Source organism: Pelodiscus sinensis, chromosome 18 (assembly GCF_052426305.1).
Source record: "Pelodiscus sinensis isolate ZL-2025 chromosome 18, ASM5242630v1, whole genome shotgun sequence".
In the NCBI taxonomy this organism is placed as follows: domain Eukaryota; kingdom Metazoa; phylum Chordata; order Testudines; family Trionychidae; genus Pelodiscus; species Pelodiscus sinensis.
The window spans coordinates 9,227,916-9,247,485 of NC_143069.1; the positions used below are offsets into that span (position 1 = coordinate 9,227,916).

The 19,570-nt window shown below is 41.7% G+C and overlaps 1 protein-coding gene across 1 annotated transcript in view; it reads right to left on the reverse strand.

The window, feature by feature from the left end:
- LOC102450868 (butyrophilin subfamily 2 member A2-like) overlaps positions 1–19,570 on the reverse strand; it is a 55,551-nt gene that overhangs the window by 5,829 nt on the left and 30,152 nt on the right. Inside the window, exons 10-16 of the mRNA XM_089769976.1 lie at positions 18,417–18,437; positions 17,289–17,390; positions 15,128–15,154; positions 6,728–6,748; positions 5,787–5,807; positions 5,210–5,230; positions 4,634–4,654 (exon numbers count right to left, since the gene is read on the reverse strand). Coding sequence (XP_089626102.1) covers positions 4,634–4,654; positions 5,210–5,230; positions 5,787–5,807; positions 6,728–6,748; positions 15,128–15,154; positions 17,289–17,390; positions 18,417–18,437 — 234 coding nt within the window. The remainder of the gene's footprint in view (positions 1–4,633; positions 4,655–5,209; positions 5,231–5,786; positions 5,808–6,727; positions 6,749–15,127; positions 15,155–17,288; positions 17,391–18,416; positions 18,438–19,570) is intronic.

Consider the following 19,570-nt stretch of genomic DNA (forward strand, 5'->3'; position numbering starts at 1 on the left):
AAAAAAGCCCCTCTTCCCCATCCACATATGCCTTTTTTCTGAATGAGCTCTTTTGGAAAAAGGCTTCTTTCATGTAGAAAGAGGTTAACCGCAGTTGGAAAGACCCCTGCGTTCTTTCCACTTTCTGTCAAAAGAACACAATTGAAGTGTGGACATAAGTATAGTTTTTTCAGAAAAAAATGGCTCTTTTTCCAGAAAAACTCTGCAATGTAGACATACCCTGAGAGAGTTTCTTTCCTCAGTAAATGGAGAACGTTTCTCCCTTCCCATCTCCCTGTACCAAAAAGGTGGGAAAGCTCTTGAAGTCCTCAGCCCTTTCATCACCGTGCTGCTAGGAAGGCACCAATCCATTTTGACTCTGCTCCTTCTCTCTCCTCTCTAGCTCCATTATCTCTAGTGCCTTAGGTCAAGAGTATAGAGGAGTATGAAGGCCTGGCCAGTGGGACAGGCTTTGGAAGGGCTCCTATACCCTTGAAACCTGACAGAAGCATACGATTCTGGCAGAAGCATACTCCCCAGAATTCAGGGGGTAGATAGGAGGGTCATGACGGAGAAGACCATTGACACATATATCAAACAATCAGGCACTATGATAAATATTTAATACTTTTAGTGAGGGACACCCATACACATTCAGGGTATGTCTACACTTGTCCCTAGTTTGAGCTAAGATACAAATGTAGTGGACCGAAATTGCTAATGAAGCAGGGATTTAAATATCCCATGCTTCGTTAGCATGATCTTGCCCACACGTTATCCCGCTAAACAGGTTTGATTTGAACTAACCAGGAGCGCACTTCTTGGTTCAACTCAGCTGATGAGCGGGATAATGCATGGGCAAGATCATGCTAATGAAGCACGGGATATTTAAATCCCCGTTTCATTAGCAATTTCGGTCCACTACATTTGTATCCCTAGCACAAACTAGGGAGTAAGTGTAGACGTACCCTCACTCTCATAAGAATATAAGAACATAAAAACGGCCATACTGGGTCAGACCAAAGGTCCATCTAGCCCAGTAGCCTTTCTGCTGACAGTGGCCAGCACCAGGTGCCCTAGAGAGGGTGGACTGAAGACAATGATCAAGCAATTTGTCTCCTGCCATCCTTCTCCAGCCTCTGACAAACAGAGGCTAGGGACACCATTTCTATCCCCTGGCTAATAGCCTTTTATGGACCTAACCTCCATGAAATTATCTAGCTTCTCTTTAAACCCTGTTATAGTCCTAGCCTTCACAGCCTCCTCTGGCAAGGAGTTCCACAGATTGACTACACGCTGTGTGAAGAAGAACTGTCTGTTATTAGTTTTAAACCTGCTACCCATTAACTTTATTCTAGTTCTTCTATTATGGGAACTAATAAATAACTTTTCTTTATTCGCCCTCTCCACACCACTCATGATTTTATATACCTCTATCATATCTCCCCTCAGTCTCCTCTTTTCTAAACTAAAAAGCCCCAGTCATGTTAACCTCTCTTCATATGGGACCTATTCCAAACACCTAATCATTTTAGTTGCCCTTTTTGGAACCCTTTCTAAGACCAAAATATCTTTTTTGAGGTGAGGAGACCTCATCTGTACACAGTATTCAAGATGTGGGCGTACCATAGTTTTATACAGGGACAGTAAGATATTCTGTGTCTTATTTTCTATCCCTTTCTTAATAATGCCTAACATCCTATATGCCTTTTTGACCGCCACTGCACACTGTGTGGAAGTTTTCAGAAAACTATCCACGATAACTCCAAGATCTCTTTCCTGATTTGTCATAGCCAAATCAGCCTCCATCATACTGTACGTATAGTTGGAGTTATTTTTCCTGATGTGCATTACTTTATACTTATCCACATTAAATTTCATTTGCCATTTTGTTGCCCAGTCACTCAGTTTGGTGAGATCTTTTTGGAGGCCCTCACAGTCTGCTTCTGTCTTGACTATCCTAAACAGTTTGGTATCATCTGCAAACTTTACTACTTCACTTCTTACCCCCTTCTCCAGACCATTTATGAATAAGTTGAACAGGATTGGTCCCAGGACTGACCCTTGGGGGACACCACTAGTTACCCATCTCCATTCTGAAAATTTACCATTTATTCCTACCCTTTGTTTCCTATCTTTTAACCAGTTCTCAATCCAAGAAAGGACCTTCCCTCTTATCTCATTGCAATGTAATTTACACAAGAGTCTTTGGTGAGGGACCTTGTCAAAGGCTTTCTGAAAATGTAAGTATGCTATATCTACTGGATCCCCCTTGTCCGCATATTTATAAACCCCTTCAAAGAACTCTAATAGATTAGTAAGACAGGATTTCCCTTTACAGAAACCATGTTGACTTTTGTCCAACGAATTATGTTCTTCTACGTGCCTCACAAATTTATTCTTTACTATTGTTTTGACTAATTTGCCCGATACTGAAGTTAGACTTACCGGTCTGTAATTGCCAGGATCTCCTCTAGAGCCCTTTTTAAATATTGGTGTCACATTAGCTACCTTCCAGTCATTAGGTACGGAAGCCGATTTAAAGGATAGGTTACAAACCACAGATAATAGCTCAGCCGTTTCCCATTTGAGTTCTTTTAGAACCCTTGGATGAATGCCATCCGGTCCCGGAGATTTGTTAACATTAAGTTTTTCTATTTGTTCCAAAACCTCCTCTAATGGCACTTCAATCCGGGACAGTTCCTCAGATTCATCACCCACAAAGGATGGTGCAGATTTGGGAATCTCCCCAATGTCCTCAGCCGTGAATACTGAAGCAAAGAAATCATTTCGTTTATCCGCAATGGCTTTATTGTCCTTGATTGCTTCTTTTATATCTCGATCATCTAGGGGACCCAAAGGTTTTTTAGCAAGCTTCCTGCTTCTAATGTACTTAAAAAACATTTTGTTATTTCTTTTTGAGTTTTTGGCTAGCTGTTCCTCAAAATCTTTCTTTGCTTTTCTTATTATATTTTTACACTTGATTTGACAGTGTTTCTGTTCCTTTCTATTTATCCCATTAGGATTGGACTTCCACTTCTTAAAAGATGCCTTTTTGTTCCTCACTGCTTCTTTTAGATGGTGGTTAAGCCACGGTGACTCTTTTTTAGGTCTCTTGCTATGTGTTTTAATTTGGGGTATACATTTAAGTTGGGCCTCTATTATGGTGTCTTTAAAAAGTTTCCATGCAGCTTTCAGGGATTTGGCTCTAGTCACTGTGCCTTTTAATTTCTGTTTAACTAACCTCCTCATTTTTGTGTAATTCCCCTTTTTGAAATTAAATGCCAGAGTGCTGGACTGCTGAGGTGTTCTTCCCACCACAGGAATGTTAAATGTTATTATATTATGGTCACTATTCCCAAGCGATCTTGTAATGGTTATCTCCTGGACCTGATACTGTGCTCCACTCAGGACTAAATCGAGAATTGCCTCTCCCCTTGTGGGTTCCTGTACCAGCTGCTCCAAGAAGCAGTCATTTAAGCTATTGAGAAATTTAACTCTGCTTCTCTTTCTGAGGTGACATGTATCCAGTCAATATGGGGATAATTAAAATCCCCCATTATTATAGAGTTCTTTATTTTGGTAGCCTCTCTAATCTTCCTCAGCATTTCAATGTCAGTGTCACTGTCCTGGTCAGGTGGTCGATATATATCCCTACTGCTAATTTCTTATTATTGGCGCATGGAATTACTATCCATAGCGATTCTATTGAACATGTTGATTTGTTTAATATTTTTATTTCATTTGATTCTACATTATCTTTCACATACAGTGCCACTCCGCCACCTACCCAGCCTGCTCTATCCTTCCAATTTATTTTATATCCTAGTATGATTGTGTCCCACAGCTTTCCTCATTCCACCAGGTTTCAGTGATGCCTATTATGTCAATCTCCTCTTTTAATACGAGGTACTCTAGTTCACCCATCTTATTAGTCAGACTAATGGCATTTGTGTAGAAGCACTTTAAAAATTTGCCACTGCTTATTTGTCTGCATTTTCCTGATGCATTGGATTCCTTTATATGCGGTTGTTTGTCCGCTCTGGCCTATGGTTTGCCCTCTCCACTCTCTAAAAGCAATGTGATTCTACTGCTGTGACTGATGTCAATGACAAATTCCAAATTATCTCATTGGAGACCTATGGTCAGGGCCTAATTCACTATATATTCAAATACTGGTAAGGACTGATTTGTGATTAAATGTATCCCAGGACAGTGAACAAGCACACAAGATATTTACATGTACCCTATTTTGTAGGGGTATGAGGGATGTAAGACACAAATAGCCCAGGGAAGACTTTCGCCAATGGTAATAGAGATGTAGCCATGTTAATCTGGTGTGGCTGAAACAAAAGACAGGACTATGCAGCACTTTAAAGACTAACGAGATGGTTTAAGCTCATAATCTAATGAACCATCTCGTTAGTCTTTAAAGTGCTACATAGTCCTGTCTTTTGTTTCGCCAAGGGGGCAGGAATAGGTCTGTATAATTCAGCAGTCTGTCCTGGCAGATTTTATCAGAATAATATTCTATTAACTACAACAATCCTTTAGTTCCCTTATTTCTAACTGTGAGAACTTCATTCTAGTTGTATCTCCTTTCCATCATGGCATTAACTTGACTTTTATATTAAAAGAATCAACAGACACTTACTCAGTTCTGCTTGGAGTTGACCTGAAAAGAAAAAAAATTAATTCAAACAATTTGTGTCCTTGATAGGACAAGAAGCAAGGGATTTAAATTGCAGGAAAGGAGGTTTAGGTTGGACATTAGGAAAAACTTCCTGTCAGTGTGGTTAAATACTGGAATAAATTGCCTAGGGAGGTTGTAGAATCTTCATCATTGAAGATATTTAATAGTATGTTAGAAAAACACCTGTCAGAACCTTACTCCCTAGGTATTCAAATACAGGTAAGGAGTGATTTGTGATTAAATGTATCCCAGAACAGTGAACAAGCACACAAGATATTTACATATGCCCTATTTTGAAGGGGTATGAGGGATGTAAGACACACATAGCCCAGGGAAAACTTTCACCAAGGCCTCAGGAATAGGTCTGTATAATTCAGCTGTCTGTCCTGGAAGATTTTATCAGAATAATATTCTAGTAACTACAACAATCCTTTAGTTTCCTTATTTCTAACTGTGAGAACTTCATTTCTATTTGTATCTCTTTTCCAGCATTTCATTAACTTGACCTTTATATTAAAAGAATCAACACACACTTACTCAGTTCTGCTTGGAGTTGACCTGAAAAGAAAAAAAAATTAATTCAAACAATTCATGTCCTTGATAGGACAAGAAGCAATGGACTTAAATTGCAGCAAAGGAGGTTTAGGTTGGACATTAGGAAAAACTTCCTGTCAGTGTGGTTAAATAGTGGAATAAATTGCCTAGGGAGGTTGTGGAATCTTCATCATTGAAGATATTTAATAGTATGTTAGATAAACACCTGCCACGGTCTAACTCTCTATATATTCAAATACAGGTAAGGACTGATTTGTGATGCAATTTATCCCAGGATAGGAAACAAGCTCACAAGATATTTACATATGCCCTATTTTGAAGGGGTATGAGGGATGTAAGACACACATAGCCCAGGGAAAACTTTCACCAAGGCCTCAGGAATAGGTCTGTATAATTCAGCTGTCTGTCCTGGCAGATTTTATTAGAATAATATTCTACTAACTACAACAATCCTTTAGTTCCCTTATTTCTAACTGTGAGAACTTCATTTCTATTTGTATCTCTTTTCCACCATGGCATTGACTTGACTTTTATATTAAAAGAATCAACACACACTTACTCAGTTCTGCTTGGAGTTGAACTGAAAAGAAAAAAAAAATTAATTCAAACAATTTGTGTTCTAGATAGGACAAGAAGCAAGGGATTTAAATTGCAGCAAAGGTGGTTTAGGTTGGACATTAGGAAAAACTTCCTGTCAGGGGGTATGTCTACACTAGCTCATTAGTTCGAGCTAGGTAGGGTAACAAGGGCAAACGGAGTTGAATATCCCGGGCTTCATTTGCATGTTCCGGGGCGCCGTCATTTTTAAATCCCCCTTAGTCCGAACTCCGTGCCCGCGGCTACATGCGGCACGGAGTAGGTAGTTCAAATTAAAGATCCTAATTCGAACTACCATTACTCCTCATTCCACGCGGGCACAGAGTTCGGACTAAGGGGGATTTAAAAATGGCAGCTCCCGGGAACATGCAAATGAAGCCCAGGATATTTAAATCCCAGGCTTCATTTGCAAGTCTGCCTACCCTCATAACTCTATCTAGCTCGAACTAAGGAGCTAGTGTAGACGTACCCAGGGTGAATAAATAAATTGCCTAGAGAGGTTGTAGAATCTCCATCATTGGAGATATTTATAGTATGTTAGACAAACTCCTGTCAGAACCTTACTCCCTAGATATTCAGATACAGGTAAGGAGTGATTTGTGATTAAATTTATCCCAGAACAGTGAACAAGCACACAAGATATTTACATGTACCCTATTTTGAAGAGGTATGAGGGATGTAAGACACACATAGTCCAGGGAAGACTTTCACCCAGGGGGCAGGAGTAGGTCTGTATAATTCAGCTGTCTGTCCTGGCAGATTTTATCAGAATAATATTCTACTAACTGCAACAAACCTTTAGTTCCCTTATTTCTAACTGTGAGAACTTCATTTCTATTTGTATCTCTTTTCCACCATGGCATTGACTTGACTTTTATATTAAAAGAATCAACACACACTTACTCAGTTCTGCTTGGAGTTGACCTGAAAAGAAAAAAAAAATCAAACAAATTGTGTCCTTGATAGGACAAGAAGCAAGGGACTTAAATTGCAGCAAAGGTGGTTTAGGTTGGACATTAGGAAAAACTTCCTGTCAGTGTGATTAAATACTGGAATAAATTGCCTAGAGCGGTTGTGGAATCTCCATCATTGAAGACATTTAATAATATGTTAGACACCTGTCAGGGATAGTCTAGATCGCTATTTCTGAAAGTGTTCCACGGACCAACCCGGTTTGTTTGTTTACTGGTGCTGTAGTCATCAAACCTCATGGCTCCCATTGGCTGTTTTACTCTTTGTAGCCTAGCATAGCAGCAGGAAGCAATGGCTGGGCCCACACTGCTTCCTGTGGCTCCACTTGAGAGGCATAAGGATCTTGCAAAAATGGAGATTTTGCACAAAAAGGAAATATCCACACTGCTTCTTTTTGTGCAAAAACCCCTTATGCAAAAGGAAACAGCAGACAATATGCTAATGAGATTGTGATTCATGCAAATGAGTCCCTCATTAGAATATTTTCTGCCACAAAACTCTCAGTATAGATGAAGGCGACAAAGTTTATCCCAGCTCTCTAGCAGTATACCCCATTCTTCTATAAGGAATATTTTTGAGATTTGGAAATAACAGGAATTTTGGAAATGGCAGAGATGCTTAATGACATCTTTATTTCAGTCTTCACAAAGAAGTCTGATGATGAAGGAATGCCTAACATAGCGAATGCTATTGGGAAGAGGGTAGATTTAGAAGATAAAATTACAGAAAGAACCAGTTAAAAATTACTTAGAAAAGTTAGATGTCTGAAAGTAACCAGGGCCTGAAGAAATGCATCATAGAATACTCAAGGAGTTGATAGAGAAGGTATCTGAGACTTTAGCTATCATCTTTGAAAAATCATGAAAAACAGGAGAGATTCCAGAAGACTGGAAAAGGGCAAATATAGTGCCAATCTATAAAAAGGGAAATAAGAAGAACCCAGGAAACTACAGATCAGTCAATTTAACTTCTATGCTAGGAAAAATAAAGGAGCAAATAATCAAGGAATTCATCTGCAAAAATCTGGAAAGGTATGTCTACACTAGTCCCCTAGATCGATCCTGGGAGGCTAATTACGGTGACCGGAATTGAAAATCAAGCCCGGAATTTAAATTTCCCAAGCTTGATTTGCATGTTCCCGGCTGGTCGCGATTTTAGAAATTCACTAGCCCGAAGTAACTGCCCACGTCTACACGCGGCAGTGAAACGGGATTCCGATTTAAAGCCCTAACTCGAATTAGCTGGTATTCCTCCTGCAATGAGGTTAACCAGCTAATTTGAGTTAGGGCTTTAAATCGGAATCCCATTTCACTGCTGCGTGTAGACGCAGGAAGTTACTTCGGGCTAGTGAATTTCTAAAATGGCGACCAGCCGGGAACATGCAATTTAAATCCCGGGATTAATTTGCAATTCCAGTCGCCCTCATTAGCTTCCCTAGATCAATCTAGGGGGCTAGTGTAGATATACCCGAAGATAATAAGGTGATAGGTAACAGCCAGCATGAATTTGCAAAGAACAAACCATGTCAAAACAATCTGATAGCTTTCTTTGATAGGATAACAAGACTAGTGGATAAGGGAGAAGCAGTGGACATGGTATACTTAGACTTTAATACGGCATTTGATATGATCTCGTATGAACTTCTTATCAATAAATTAGGCAACTATTACTTAGATGGGGCTACTATAAGGTGGGTGCATAACTGGCTGGATAACCCTTCTCATGGTATGTTTACACATGTACTCTCTTTCAATAGAGGGATGCAGATGCAGAAATTAGAAATTATAAATGAAGACGGGATTTAAATATCCCGCGCTTCATTTGCATAATAGCGTTATGGCACTGTTTCAAAATAGTGCTATTTTGAAATAAAAACACTGGGTAGATGCGGTTATTACAAAAGAAAACACTTCTTCTGAAATAACCCTTATGCCTTATGAAATTAGGTTTAACAGTGATTTCGGAAGAAGGGTTTTCCTTCAAAATAACTGAATCTACACAGCATTTTTATTTCAAAATAGCACTATTTCGAAATAGCGCCATAACGCGATTATGCAAATGAAGTGCTGAATATTTAAATCCCAGCTTCATTTACAATTTCAAATGTCTGCATTTGCATCCCTCTATTGAAAGAGGGTGCAGGTGTAGACATACCCTCAGAGAGTAGTTATTAAGAGTTCACTATCTTGCTGGAAGAGCATAACAAGTGTGGTTCTGCAAGGATCTGTTTTGGGACTGATTCTGTTCAATATCTTCATCAATGGTGTAATTGACATTGGTGTAATAATTGAGGGTTGGTAACATGGAGTCAGCAGGCCTGAATAAAGGCCCATAAAATGAAAACAGCAACAGGCCAGGAATCTAATGAGCTAAACTTTGGTTCAGTACCACAGCAGCTAAGAAAGCGGCCCTATTGATAATTGTGTGATTGTGTAAGTTAGGTTGAGCATGAAGGACACAGGGAGGCACCGAGTACAGATTATAAACATCTTAATAAAAAATATCTTGGTACCAAAGACTCCCCAAAAACTAATGTACATACCGACCTAGGTTCAGGACCAGGTCAAATTTTACAGCATGAAGTAAGTAAGCCCCCCTCTGCAAGATGAGGTAACACAGGGTGGCAACCTGGTACGTAAAGGAGTGATGTAAGTTGTTTATACATGTCTATAAAAGGGCACCACAAAAAGTGAGTGCTGATCAACTGGGGGTGGGGGGTGGGGATGAGTGCACCTGGCACGTGAAATGGAAGCTGTCATTGCCAAGATTTACAGAATGCACAGTGGCTCAGTGTTGAGATTGTCTGCTAACCACTGTTAATATCTATCATTTGGCAATAGGCCTGCCAAATCTTGGCACATTGCCAAAGCTTGCAGAATGCACAGTGGATTGCTGTTGAGACTTTCTGCTGACAACTGTTAATGCATAACATTTGGCAATAAACCTGCTTGAATGGTTTCATCCTTGCCTGAATCTGTCATTTCCAGGGGCTCTCTATGCTATGCAATGAGGAGTAACAGTTAATTCGAGGGAAGGGTTTTAAATCAGACTACCGTGTCTACATGCAGCAAGTTAAATTGGAGGACTGGCATTTTAAAATTGCGACCGGCAGTGATTATGCTAAATCAAGTGTGGGATATTTGATTTGCAACTTCGGTATGCTTCGTTTGCCTCCCTAGTTTGAACTAGGGGGAAAATGTAGATATACCGTTTGGTATTAACCTAGCCAAGTATCTGATCAGCCAATAACAATGCAGGTAGGTATTTCAAACAGGGAAAAAGGAATTATTAATTTTTCCCTACTTTGTCTGTGTCAGAGTTGTTTTCTTCCAGGTAACAGGCTGTCTCTCTCTCCAAGACACTAAGCTACGGGGAGAGGTAGATATGCTTGAGGGCAGAGATAGGGTCCAGAGTGACTTAGACAAATTGGAGGTTTGGGCCACAAGAAATCTGATGAGGTTCAACAAGGACAAGTGCAGAGTCCTGCACTTGGGACGGAAGAATCCCAAGCATTGTTTCAGGCTGGGGACCAACCAGCTAAGTAGTAGTTCTGCAGAAAAGGACCTGGAGGTTACAGTGGATGAGAAGCTGGATATGAGTCAACAGTGTGCCCTTGTAGCCAAGAAGGCTAATGGCATATTAGGTTGCATTAATAGGAGCATTGCCAGCAGATCCAGAGATGTCATTATTCCCCTTTATTCAGCTCTGGTGAGGCCACATCTGGAGTACTGTGTCCAGTTCTGGACCCCCCACTACAAAAAGGATGTGGATGCATTAGAGAGGGTCCAGCGGAACCAAAATGATTAGGGGGCTGGAGCATATGACCTATGAGGAGAGGCTGTGGGAGTTGGGTCTGTTCAGTCTGCAGAAGCGAAGAGTGAGGGGGGATTTGATAGCAACCTTCAGCTTCCTGAAGGAAGGTTCCAAAGAGGATGGAGAAAGGCTGTTCTCAGTAGTGACACATGGCAGAACAAGGAGCAATGGTCTCAAGTTGTGGTGGGAAAGGTCCAGGTTGGATATTAGGAAAAACTATTTCACTAGGAGGGTGGTGAAGCACTGGAATGGGTTACCTAGGGAAGTAGTGGAGTCTCCATCCCTAGAGGTGTTTAAGTCTCAGCTTGACCAAACCCTGGCTGGATTGATTTAGTTGGGATTGGTCCTACTTAGAGCAGGGGGCTGGACTTGATGACCTTCTGAGGTCTCTTCCAGCTCTGTGATTCTATGAACAATCTCCTAAAAATGTGTAAGTAGGGGAAAGCTTGTTATCCCATCGGATTGTATTTGTTTTCTGGTTTGAGAATATAGAAATGAGTTCTCTATTGTTAAAAGTGTGTGTGTGGGGGGATCTCTTTTGTAATTAAGTCTTGAGCCCAGGGGGTCCCCTTCAGTATGTTAATTGGTTGCTCTTGCCATCTAACCACCTCAACTATGCTTGCAACAGTAATATTGTTTTGATAATAAAAGGGTTTTTTTATAATTAACCTGGTATTGGTTCACTTCTATGTCCTGGAAAATCTTTCTGTGGGTATCTGTATGCCTCTGACTAGGGGGCAGCTTCCACAGACAACAGCTTATTTTCTCCTTTCTTTTCAAGCTCTTTGGGGAAAAGAACTTGAGATACCCTGGAGGTTTTAGGGAGGAGATTTCCCAAGTGTTCTCTCCCTTGGTTTTCTTGAAATATTTGGGTAATGGCAGTGGTTTTTATTCTCCAAAGTCTGGGAATTAGGATTGAGTAGTCTTGTCATCATCTCTGGGTACTGGCACCAAATAAAATAGCAATACATCATTTTAATTAATACTAATTAATAAACATCATGACCTGAGTTCCTGGATGATTTATTAATGTGTCAGAAAACTCATTTTTCTGTGAGATTTCCTTAGAAAAAATGAGTATTTAAAAACATTGTATTTTCCCACAGGGATGCATATTTGGCACTTCTCAGAAAAATAAAAATTCCACATTACTACCATGGGAAGTGTTTGTTCATAATTACACCACAAATAAAACAAAAATAAAAGGTGCCCATAACCACACTCATGGACCAAGAATGAAATTTGAGGCTAGGCCTTTCAGCAAGAGCTGTAGCATGAAATCATTCAGAACAGCACATTATTCTGTTGTTACATGGACCAGCCACTAAAGTAGGACAAAGAGTTACATGAAACTCAGTGGGCACTCCATCCCCCTTTAATGGGTTGGTTATATAAAGAGTTTTAGAAGTAGAGCTGCGTGAATAATGGATTTTTCAGTCTGGAGACTGAATGAAAATACCCACAAAAAACCTACTTCAATTAAAAAAGAAACCAACTTTATTTTTGTCACATCAAAAACAAACAACAAAAAAACTTAAAAATATCTATTCAAATGTACCAACAATATTCAGCTGACGCAAGAGATTTTCTTTCATTTTTCTTTTCAATTCAACCATTTATGACAGTGGTCCCCAACCATTTGGAGCTGCCAGGCACCAGGGAGTGGGCCGTTTGCCCGCCATGCATCAGAGTGTCAGGACACTCGCACGCCCGGGGGCAGTGATGCGCATATGCCACACCCCCATGAGCCACATGCCTGGGGCCAGCAACCCCATGCGCCACGTGGCCATGGGCGGGGCTGTCCATTCGCCGCAACCCTGGGGCCGGCACCCCCCCATAGCCACCTGCCCGGGGCCAGCGCTCCCCATGCACCATGCACCAGGGGCGTGGGAAGCCAATATACGGCGTGCCCGGGGCTGGCACCCCCCATGCGCTGTGTGCCCAGGGCCGGCATTACTCTTTTGGTAAATGAAGAAACTTGTTTTATTCTAGTATAAGATGAGGTGTGAAAGAATAAAATCTATCAGTTTTAAAAAATTAAAGGACATAATGACTGGAAACAAAAAGTTCTGTTCACTAACTTTATTCCTCCTGCAATGAGGTTTAACCGGTAGTTCGAAATCGGGCTTTATTTCGAATGCCCGTTTCACTGCCGCATGTAGACGCGGGCAGTTATTCTGGGCTTGTACATTTTTTTTAAAAAATGGCGCCCTGCCAGGAAGATGCAAATCAAGTGTGGGTTATTTAAATCCCAGGCTTGATTTGCAATTCCGAATACCTAAATTTGCAGCCCTATTCCGAAATAGGCTGCAAGGGTAGACATACCCTAAGAATAAGAATAAGAATAAGAATAAGAATAAGAATAAGAATAAGAATAAGAATAAGGGGTCTGGATCACCCACATGCTACACTTGCCAACCCCCCTCTCTCTGGGAGTAGGCAGCCCCAGATCTTCTTCCAGCCACTGGGGAGGGCCAGACTGAGGTATGGCAGCCTGGGTCCACCCAACCATCAAGCCAAGGCCGTTCCAGCCCTAGATCTCCTGCCCCAGCCTCCATAGGGTAGGATGGGGGGGAAGGCCAGACCAACTCCAGCTCTCACCTCACAGTCATTGAGCAGGGCCTATGCTAGGACAGCCCCAACTCTACCCTCCCCCTCCCTGACTGTGCCAACTCTCACTCTCCTCGTTCCCCACTGCAGCTACTGGGGAGGGCTAAGGCCATGCCAGTGCTGCTACTACCCCTTTGCACCTGGCCTCAGAAGCTATATTTAGAATCAAGTTAGAATGTTTAATGGTTACAAATCAATGAGAATAAACTTTCCCTTAAGAAAACAACTAAAATGTTCAAATATAAAGCACCATTAAAACTGATTATTCAAATCAAGATGTATTGGTTCAAATCATGATTAAAAACAGGAATTTAAATCACTTTGATTAAAATCAATCCATCCCAAGAAGCCCGCCATTTTTTTTTGCTTTGTTCTTCAAACAATACCACATATTTAGAAAAGTGGATCCAAAGTGGGATCATCAGATCTCTCGAGGAAGAGGGGGGGAAGGTCTATCATCAATTATGTGGCAATCTGCCCCTTAAGGTTTACTGCAGTGTGTGCAGAACTAAGGCTATGTCAACACTACATTCCTCTTTCAAAATAGGAATGTAAATGAAGAAAATTGAAAGTGCAAATGATGCGGAGATTTAAATATCCTGCTCTTCATTTGCATATTTACATCTGATCTCTTTTTTGAAAGTGAAAGTGCAGTCTAGATGGGGTTCTTTAAAAAAAAAAAACCACCCTTTTCCAAAAGAACCTGTACGCCTTATTTTTTCAGGAGTACAGATTCCTTCGAGAAAGGTTTTTTTTTTAAAGAATCTTGTCTATATTGCACTTTCATTTTCAAAAAAACCCTTTTTCGAAACACCAATTGGATGTGAATATGCAAATGAAGCACAGGATACCTAAATCTCCATTTCATTTGCATTTTTGATTTGTTTCATTTACATTCCTCTTTTGAAATAGGAATGTAGTTTAAAAGTGCCCAAAGTTCACCCATAGGGTGCATGCATGGGAAAAGGGAGATCACAGTGTATGAAGGACTTCATTTTGAAAACAAAATAAAGGCCTGACATGGAACAAAAATGCCACAATATTTGTCTGGAACATTCTGGACCAGTGTTCCCTTTAATTTTTCCCACTCCCAAGTGGAACAAATTTTCCTCATTCCATGAGGAGTAACAGTTAATTCGAATTAAGGGATTTAGCTCAGAATCCTGCTTCTCTGCCGCGTGTAGATGTGGGCAATTACTTCGGGCTAGTCATTTTCCACAATGGTGACCTGCCGGGAATATGCTAATAAAGCACAGGATATTTAAATCCCATGCTTCATTAGCAATTTCGGTCACCCTCATTAGCCTCCTTAGTTCGAAGTAGGGGGCTAATGTAGACGTACCCATACACCTCAACATGCTGTATTGGCTGTGCAATTGGTTGTGTTGCAGCCCAGAATCCCCTGTACGACTGCCTATTGTGATTCTGCCATTGGGCATTCCCCTGACCTCACAGGCAGGGCAGTACAGAGCTGAAAGGGGCTAAGCTATGCCTAGTACAGGGAATCCTTCCCTGGCCTGTTGTAAGTTATATATTATTAAAGTAGTGTTCTAGTAGTCATTGTTGGGGTCTGCATCTGCATACTGCAGGTACATTTCACCCTCAAATGTCTCTGGCCTTGTTCCTTTTCTTCTTACACTGTCCTATTTTTTCCTGGTTTTACTCTGTATTTCTTTCCTCCTCCTAGGATCTCAGGTATGTCCAGAGGCCCTGTCTCTTGAGTGTCTCTTCTTCCCTATCTCTCTTTCTCTCTTCTGTGACAGTTCATGGGAGGGAAAGTATAATTGTAACTAATTGGCTAATTTACTGATTGCATATTCGTTGCATATTAGTAGCATCCATAAATATTTTCTCTGTATATCTTTGTGTGTGTGTGTTTGTTATAAGTGAATAAACATAAATCCTTACTTTTTTCAAGCTCTTTCTTTTTCTTTTCTAAAATAAAATCAGAAATAATATATGAAGTCACCAACAGAGATGCTAATATCAATTACTCATTATTTATAGTCCCATAGCCTTAAAATTCTAACATATACAAAGGGAACAGTGAATATTCATTAAACAGAATCTCAGTGGAATTCACCTATCAAGGTAGCAAGTCTACCATATATTTTAAAGAGAGTGCCACGAAGGGCTATGACTCTGCATTGCAATGCCTAATTTCTAGGTCACCTGCCTCCCAGTGCAGTGTACAACTTGGAGTTAAGCACTCACATTCCCTAGATAATGTGTGGGGAGAGTTAGACACCTTAAAAATGGCTACACACAAGCCAGGATGCTGTGAAGGCTTATGCGCTAAACTAGGCAATAGGAAACAGTGAGGATAAGGGAAAGGCTTAAGTCTACTGAGAACCTGTAGCCCTGTGACTTCAGAGTCTTTGGAGTCTAAGACGCACCTTTCATAAAACAACTTAGATTCAAATACCTTCTCTGCCTAAGAGGACTAGGGCTTGATTTAGGCATATCTACCCTAGAAATTGACATTGATATTATTGTCAGGGTGAGAAGATAACTTACTCTAGCCCTTCCCCAAAGCACAGGGTTTACCAGGGTAAACACCAACAAATATCTGCTGCAATTCCTCCTAGTCTTGGAGCGCCCTGTTTGTGGGAAGTTATTATTTTCCTTTGCTTAGTATCTAAAGCTAGGAAACCTTGTAATACATGAGAGCTGAGTAGTAATAATTTGTACCCTCCTCACAAAATATTTCACTTGATGCTTATTTCAGTAAATACTGAGTAAATCATTTAATGGAGCATCACATTGTGTAACCCACACACCAAGTGTGGTTCACTGACCAATGCAGTTGCACCTAGACCACAGCAACAGTTAAGACCAAGAGACCTGTACAGCATGAGCTGGGAACCTGCTGGCTCTTAGTTCAGAGGGTAGAGGCTCTTATACTTAGCTTCAGAACCCCAGGTTCAAAACCATTGGGTGATAGATATAAGTGAGGGCTGGTCTTGGGTCTCTGAAGCTCAGGGTATGTCCCCTCATCTAGGAAAGTATGTAATCCACACACCTAATGTGGTTCACTAATTACAGCAACAATTAAGACCAAGAGACCTCTACACCATGGGCTGGGAGCCAGTTGGTTTTTAGCTCAGAGGGTAGAGGCTCTTACACTCAGCTTCAGAGATCCCAGGTTCAAATAGGGTTAACAGGTGAGTTTTAAAAAAATACTGGACATACTCATATGGGGATGGGGGAACCAGTGTGTGGGCTGGCCAGGGGAGATTGGGCTGGGGAACCAGCCGGTGGGAAGCTGGGCTGGCAAGGGGGAGGTTGTGTGCAGCTGGGCTGGCCAGGGGAGATCGGGTGGGGGAGCTAGCTGGCGGGAAGCAGGGCTGGAGGGGGTTGGGTGCAGTGGGGCTGGCCGGGAGAGATTGGGAGAAGTGGGGGAGAACCGGCCGGCCAGGAGGGGGGTCGAGGGATGCAGGGGGAGGGGGAAGGAATCAGCCGGCAGGGAGCGGGACTGACCCGGGCACATGCAGATCCACCACGCACTTGACTAGCGCTCAGGAGCACAGACTGGGCTTTCCCTCCTCCTCAGATGAAACCAGAGGCTCACAGCACCAATCACACCCCGCCTCCCAGCCACTCCACCCACCTCCGTCAGGCTTCCATCGGGCTCCCAGCCAGAAAACCAGAAAATATCAGACATTGCACATGTCTGGTATTTTCTGAAATTTTTTACTGGACAGAGGACCCCAAAACCGGACTGTCCGGTTAAAAACTGGACACTTGGCAACCCTATATTCAAATCCACGTGGTGGCGGGTATAATTGTACATCTGACATTAAATAGAAAATTAATTTTAAACAATGGTCAATAAAACAGATACAAAATTTATATGAAAAAACCAGGCCTAGCACTTCTCTAACATCACTTGTACTTTTATAATCACCGCCCCTAAAAAAATACCCAAAACTAAAATTAAACAGAAAGAATGGAATATATTGTTTTCTTTACATTAGAAGTACCTTATTTGTCACACACAATTTATACACAAAATATGGCCTTATAACCATGAAGAAAGTTTAGAAATGTAGAAGAAAGATTTTCTTACTTAGAGATAAAAAACCCAATAAAATGATCACGATAACAAGGACAACAGCCACACTCATGAGAATCTTGTTTGTGGAGGCTAATTTAGCCTCAACCAGATTTTCTGTAGAACAAAATAAAAGTTTATTAGTTTTTTAGTTACTGAAAATATCTAATGCATATATTTGTCCTGATCCTGAAGTACCTAGGAAAAACATAAAAAACAACAGTCTAGTAGCACCTTAAAGTCTAATAAAACATGTAGATGGTATCATGAGCTTTCCTGAGAACAATCCACTTCTTCAGATGACCAGTCAGATAAAGTATCTGTATATATTAAAGATACAGAAGGAGTCTAGGTTGTTTGGGATCATTTGTAGTAAACTGTATCTTTTGCCTTTTTGTACTGAAAAATTGTAATTACAATTATTGGAGAAATGAAATGGAGAAAATGGATACAGAAAGCCAGGCCCAGCATGACTTTGGCCTGGCCCCCACACCCTGGTTCCTAGTGGGAGACCTGGGCACCCCCAGTGGGATGCAAAGGCCTGGGAACAAGAGGTTAGGGAGGCCCAACACATGGGGCAGCCTTGAGGCCATGGAAGACTTGGGGTAAGGCCCTCCCCAGCACAAGGGAGGCTAGGTTCAGGGGGGAAGAGCAAGGGACAGGGGTATGGTGGCCTCGGATCCTCGCTGCTGTGGGATGGCAGGCAAAGAACCTCAACTGGGCCCCTCCCAGTTGCTGGGGGGAAAGTTGGGCCTGGTGAGGCTTTGACCTGACTCTTCCTGGTGGTCAGGAAAAGAGTTAGGCATGGTGTGGCCTCAGACCATCTCCTCTAGGTGGCTGGCTGGGGAGGAAAGAGCTGAGGTTGTTTTGCGGCTGGAGCAGCCTCGGGGTTGGGCCCTCCCTGTTAGCGGCGCCAAGGGAGAAAAGCCAGGGCTGGGGCTGCCTCAAAGACTCCCTAACAGCAGAGGTTGTGGGGTGGGAAGATCCAGGGCTTGGTGGCCTCAGGTCCTGGACTTCTCCAGCCAAGAGGGCAGTTGGCGAGCATAATGAGCAGGGGGCACAGGCCCCCAGTTCTGATATTCATCAAACAATAATAAACATTGTGGTGTGACGGAAAAAAGAACACACAGATTGCAGACTTACCAGTCTTCTGCACTGAGGTCTCTGAAGGAAATAAATAAAAATGTTTTACACATGGTTTCCACAAAACTGCACTGGTTTATGAGCTCTGTGGTTGGGAAATAAATCAAAACTGGGTGGTGATACCAAACTGGGTGGGGTTGCGACTTCTTTGGAGGATAGGGACATAATTCAAAATGACCTTAGCAAGTTAGAGAAATGGTAAGAGGTAAACAGGATGAGGTTTAATAAAGAGAAATGCAAAGTGCTCCACTTAGGAAGGAACAATCAGTTCCATACATACAAGATGGGAAGCGACTGTCTAGGAAGGAGCATGGCAGAAAGGGATCTAGGGGTCATAGTGGACCACAAGTTGAATATGAGTCAACAGTGTGATGCTGTTGCAAAAAAAGCAAATATGATTCTAGGTTGTATCAACAGGTGTGTTGTAAGCAAAACTCGTGAAGTCATTCTGCCGCTCTACTCTGCACTAGTTAGGCCTCAGCTGGAGTACTGTGTCCAGTTCTGGGCGCCACATTTCAAGAAAGATGTGGAGAAATTGGAAAGGGTACAGAGAAGAGCGACAAGAATGATTAAAGGTCTAGAGAACATGACCTATGAAGCCAGGCTTCATGAACTGGGCTTGTTTAGTTTGGAAAAAAGAAGATTAAGGGGGGACATGATAGCGGTTTTCAAATATCTAAAAGGGTGTCACAAGGAGGAAGGAGAAAATTTGTTCCTCTTGGTTTCTGAGGACAGGACAAGGAGTAATGGGCTTAAAGTGCAGCAGGGGAGGTTTAGATTGGACATTAGAAAAAAAATCCTAACTGTCAGGGTGGTCAAATATTGGAATAAATTGCCAAGGGAGGTGGTGCAATCTCCCTCTCTGGAGATATTTAAGAACAGGTTAGATAGACATCTGTCAGGGATGGTGTAGGTGGAGCTTGGTCCTGCCTTGAGGGCGGGGGGCTGGACTCGATGACCTCTTGAGGTCCCTTCCAGTCCTATTATTCTATGATTCTATGAAAAGCCCAAGTAAAGAGGAGAATGTACCCACAGTTTAGCAATCAAAGAATTTGCATTGTGACAAAATGATTTTTTCCTCTTCCTTGTAAGAATAATTTATATCTGTTTTCTGTGTATAACGTAACCAGGTCCTTTCTTTTCTGTGATTGGGT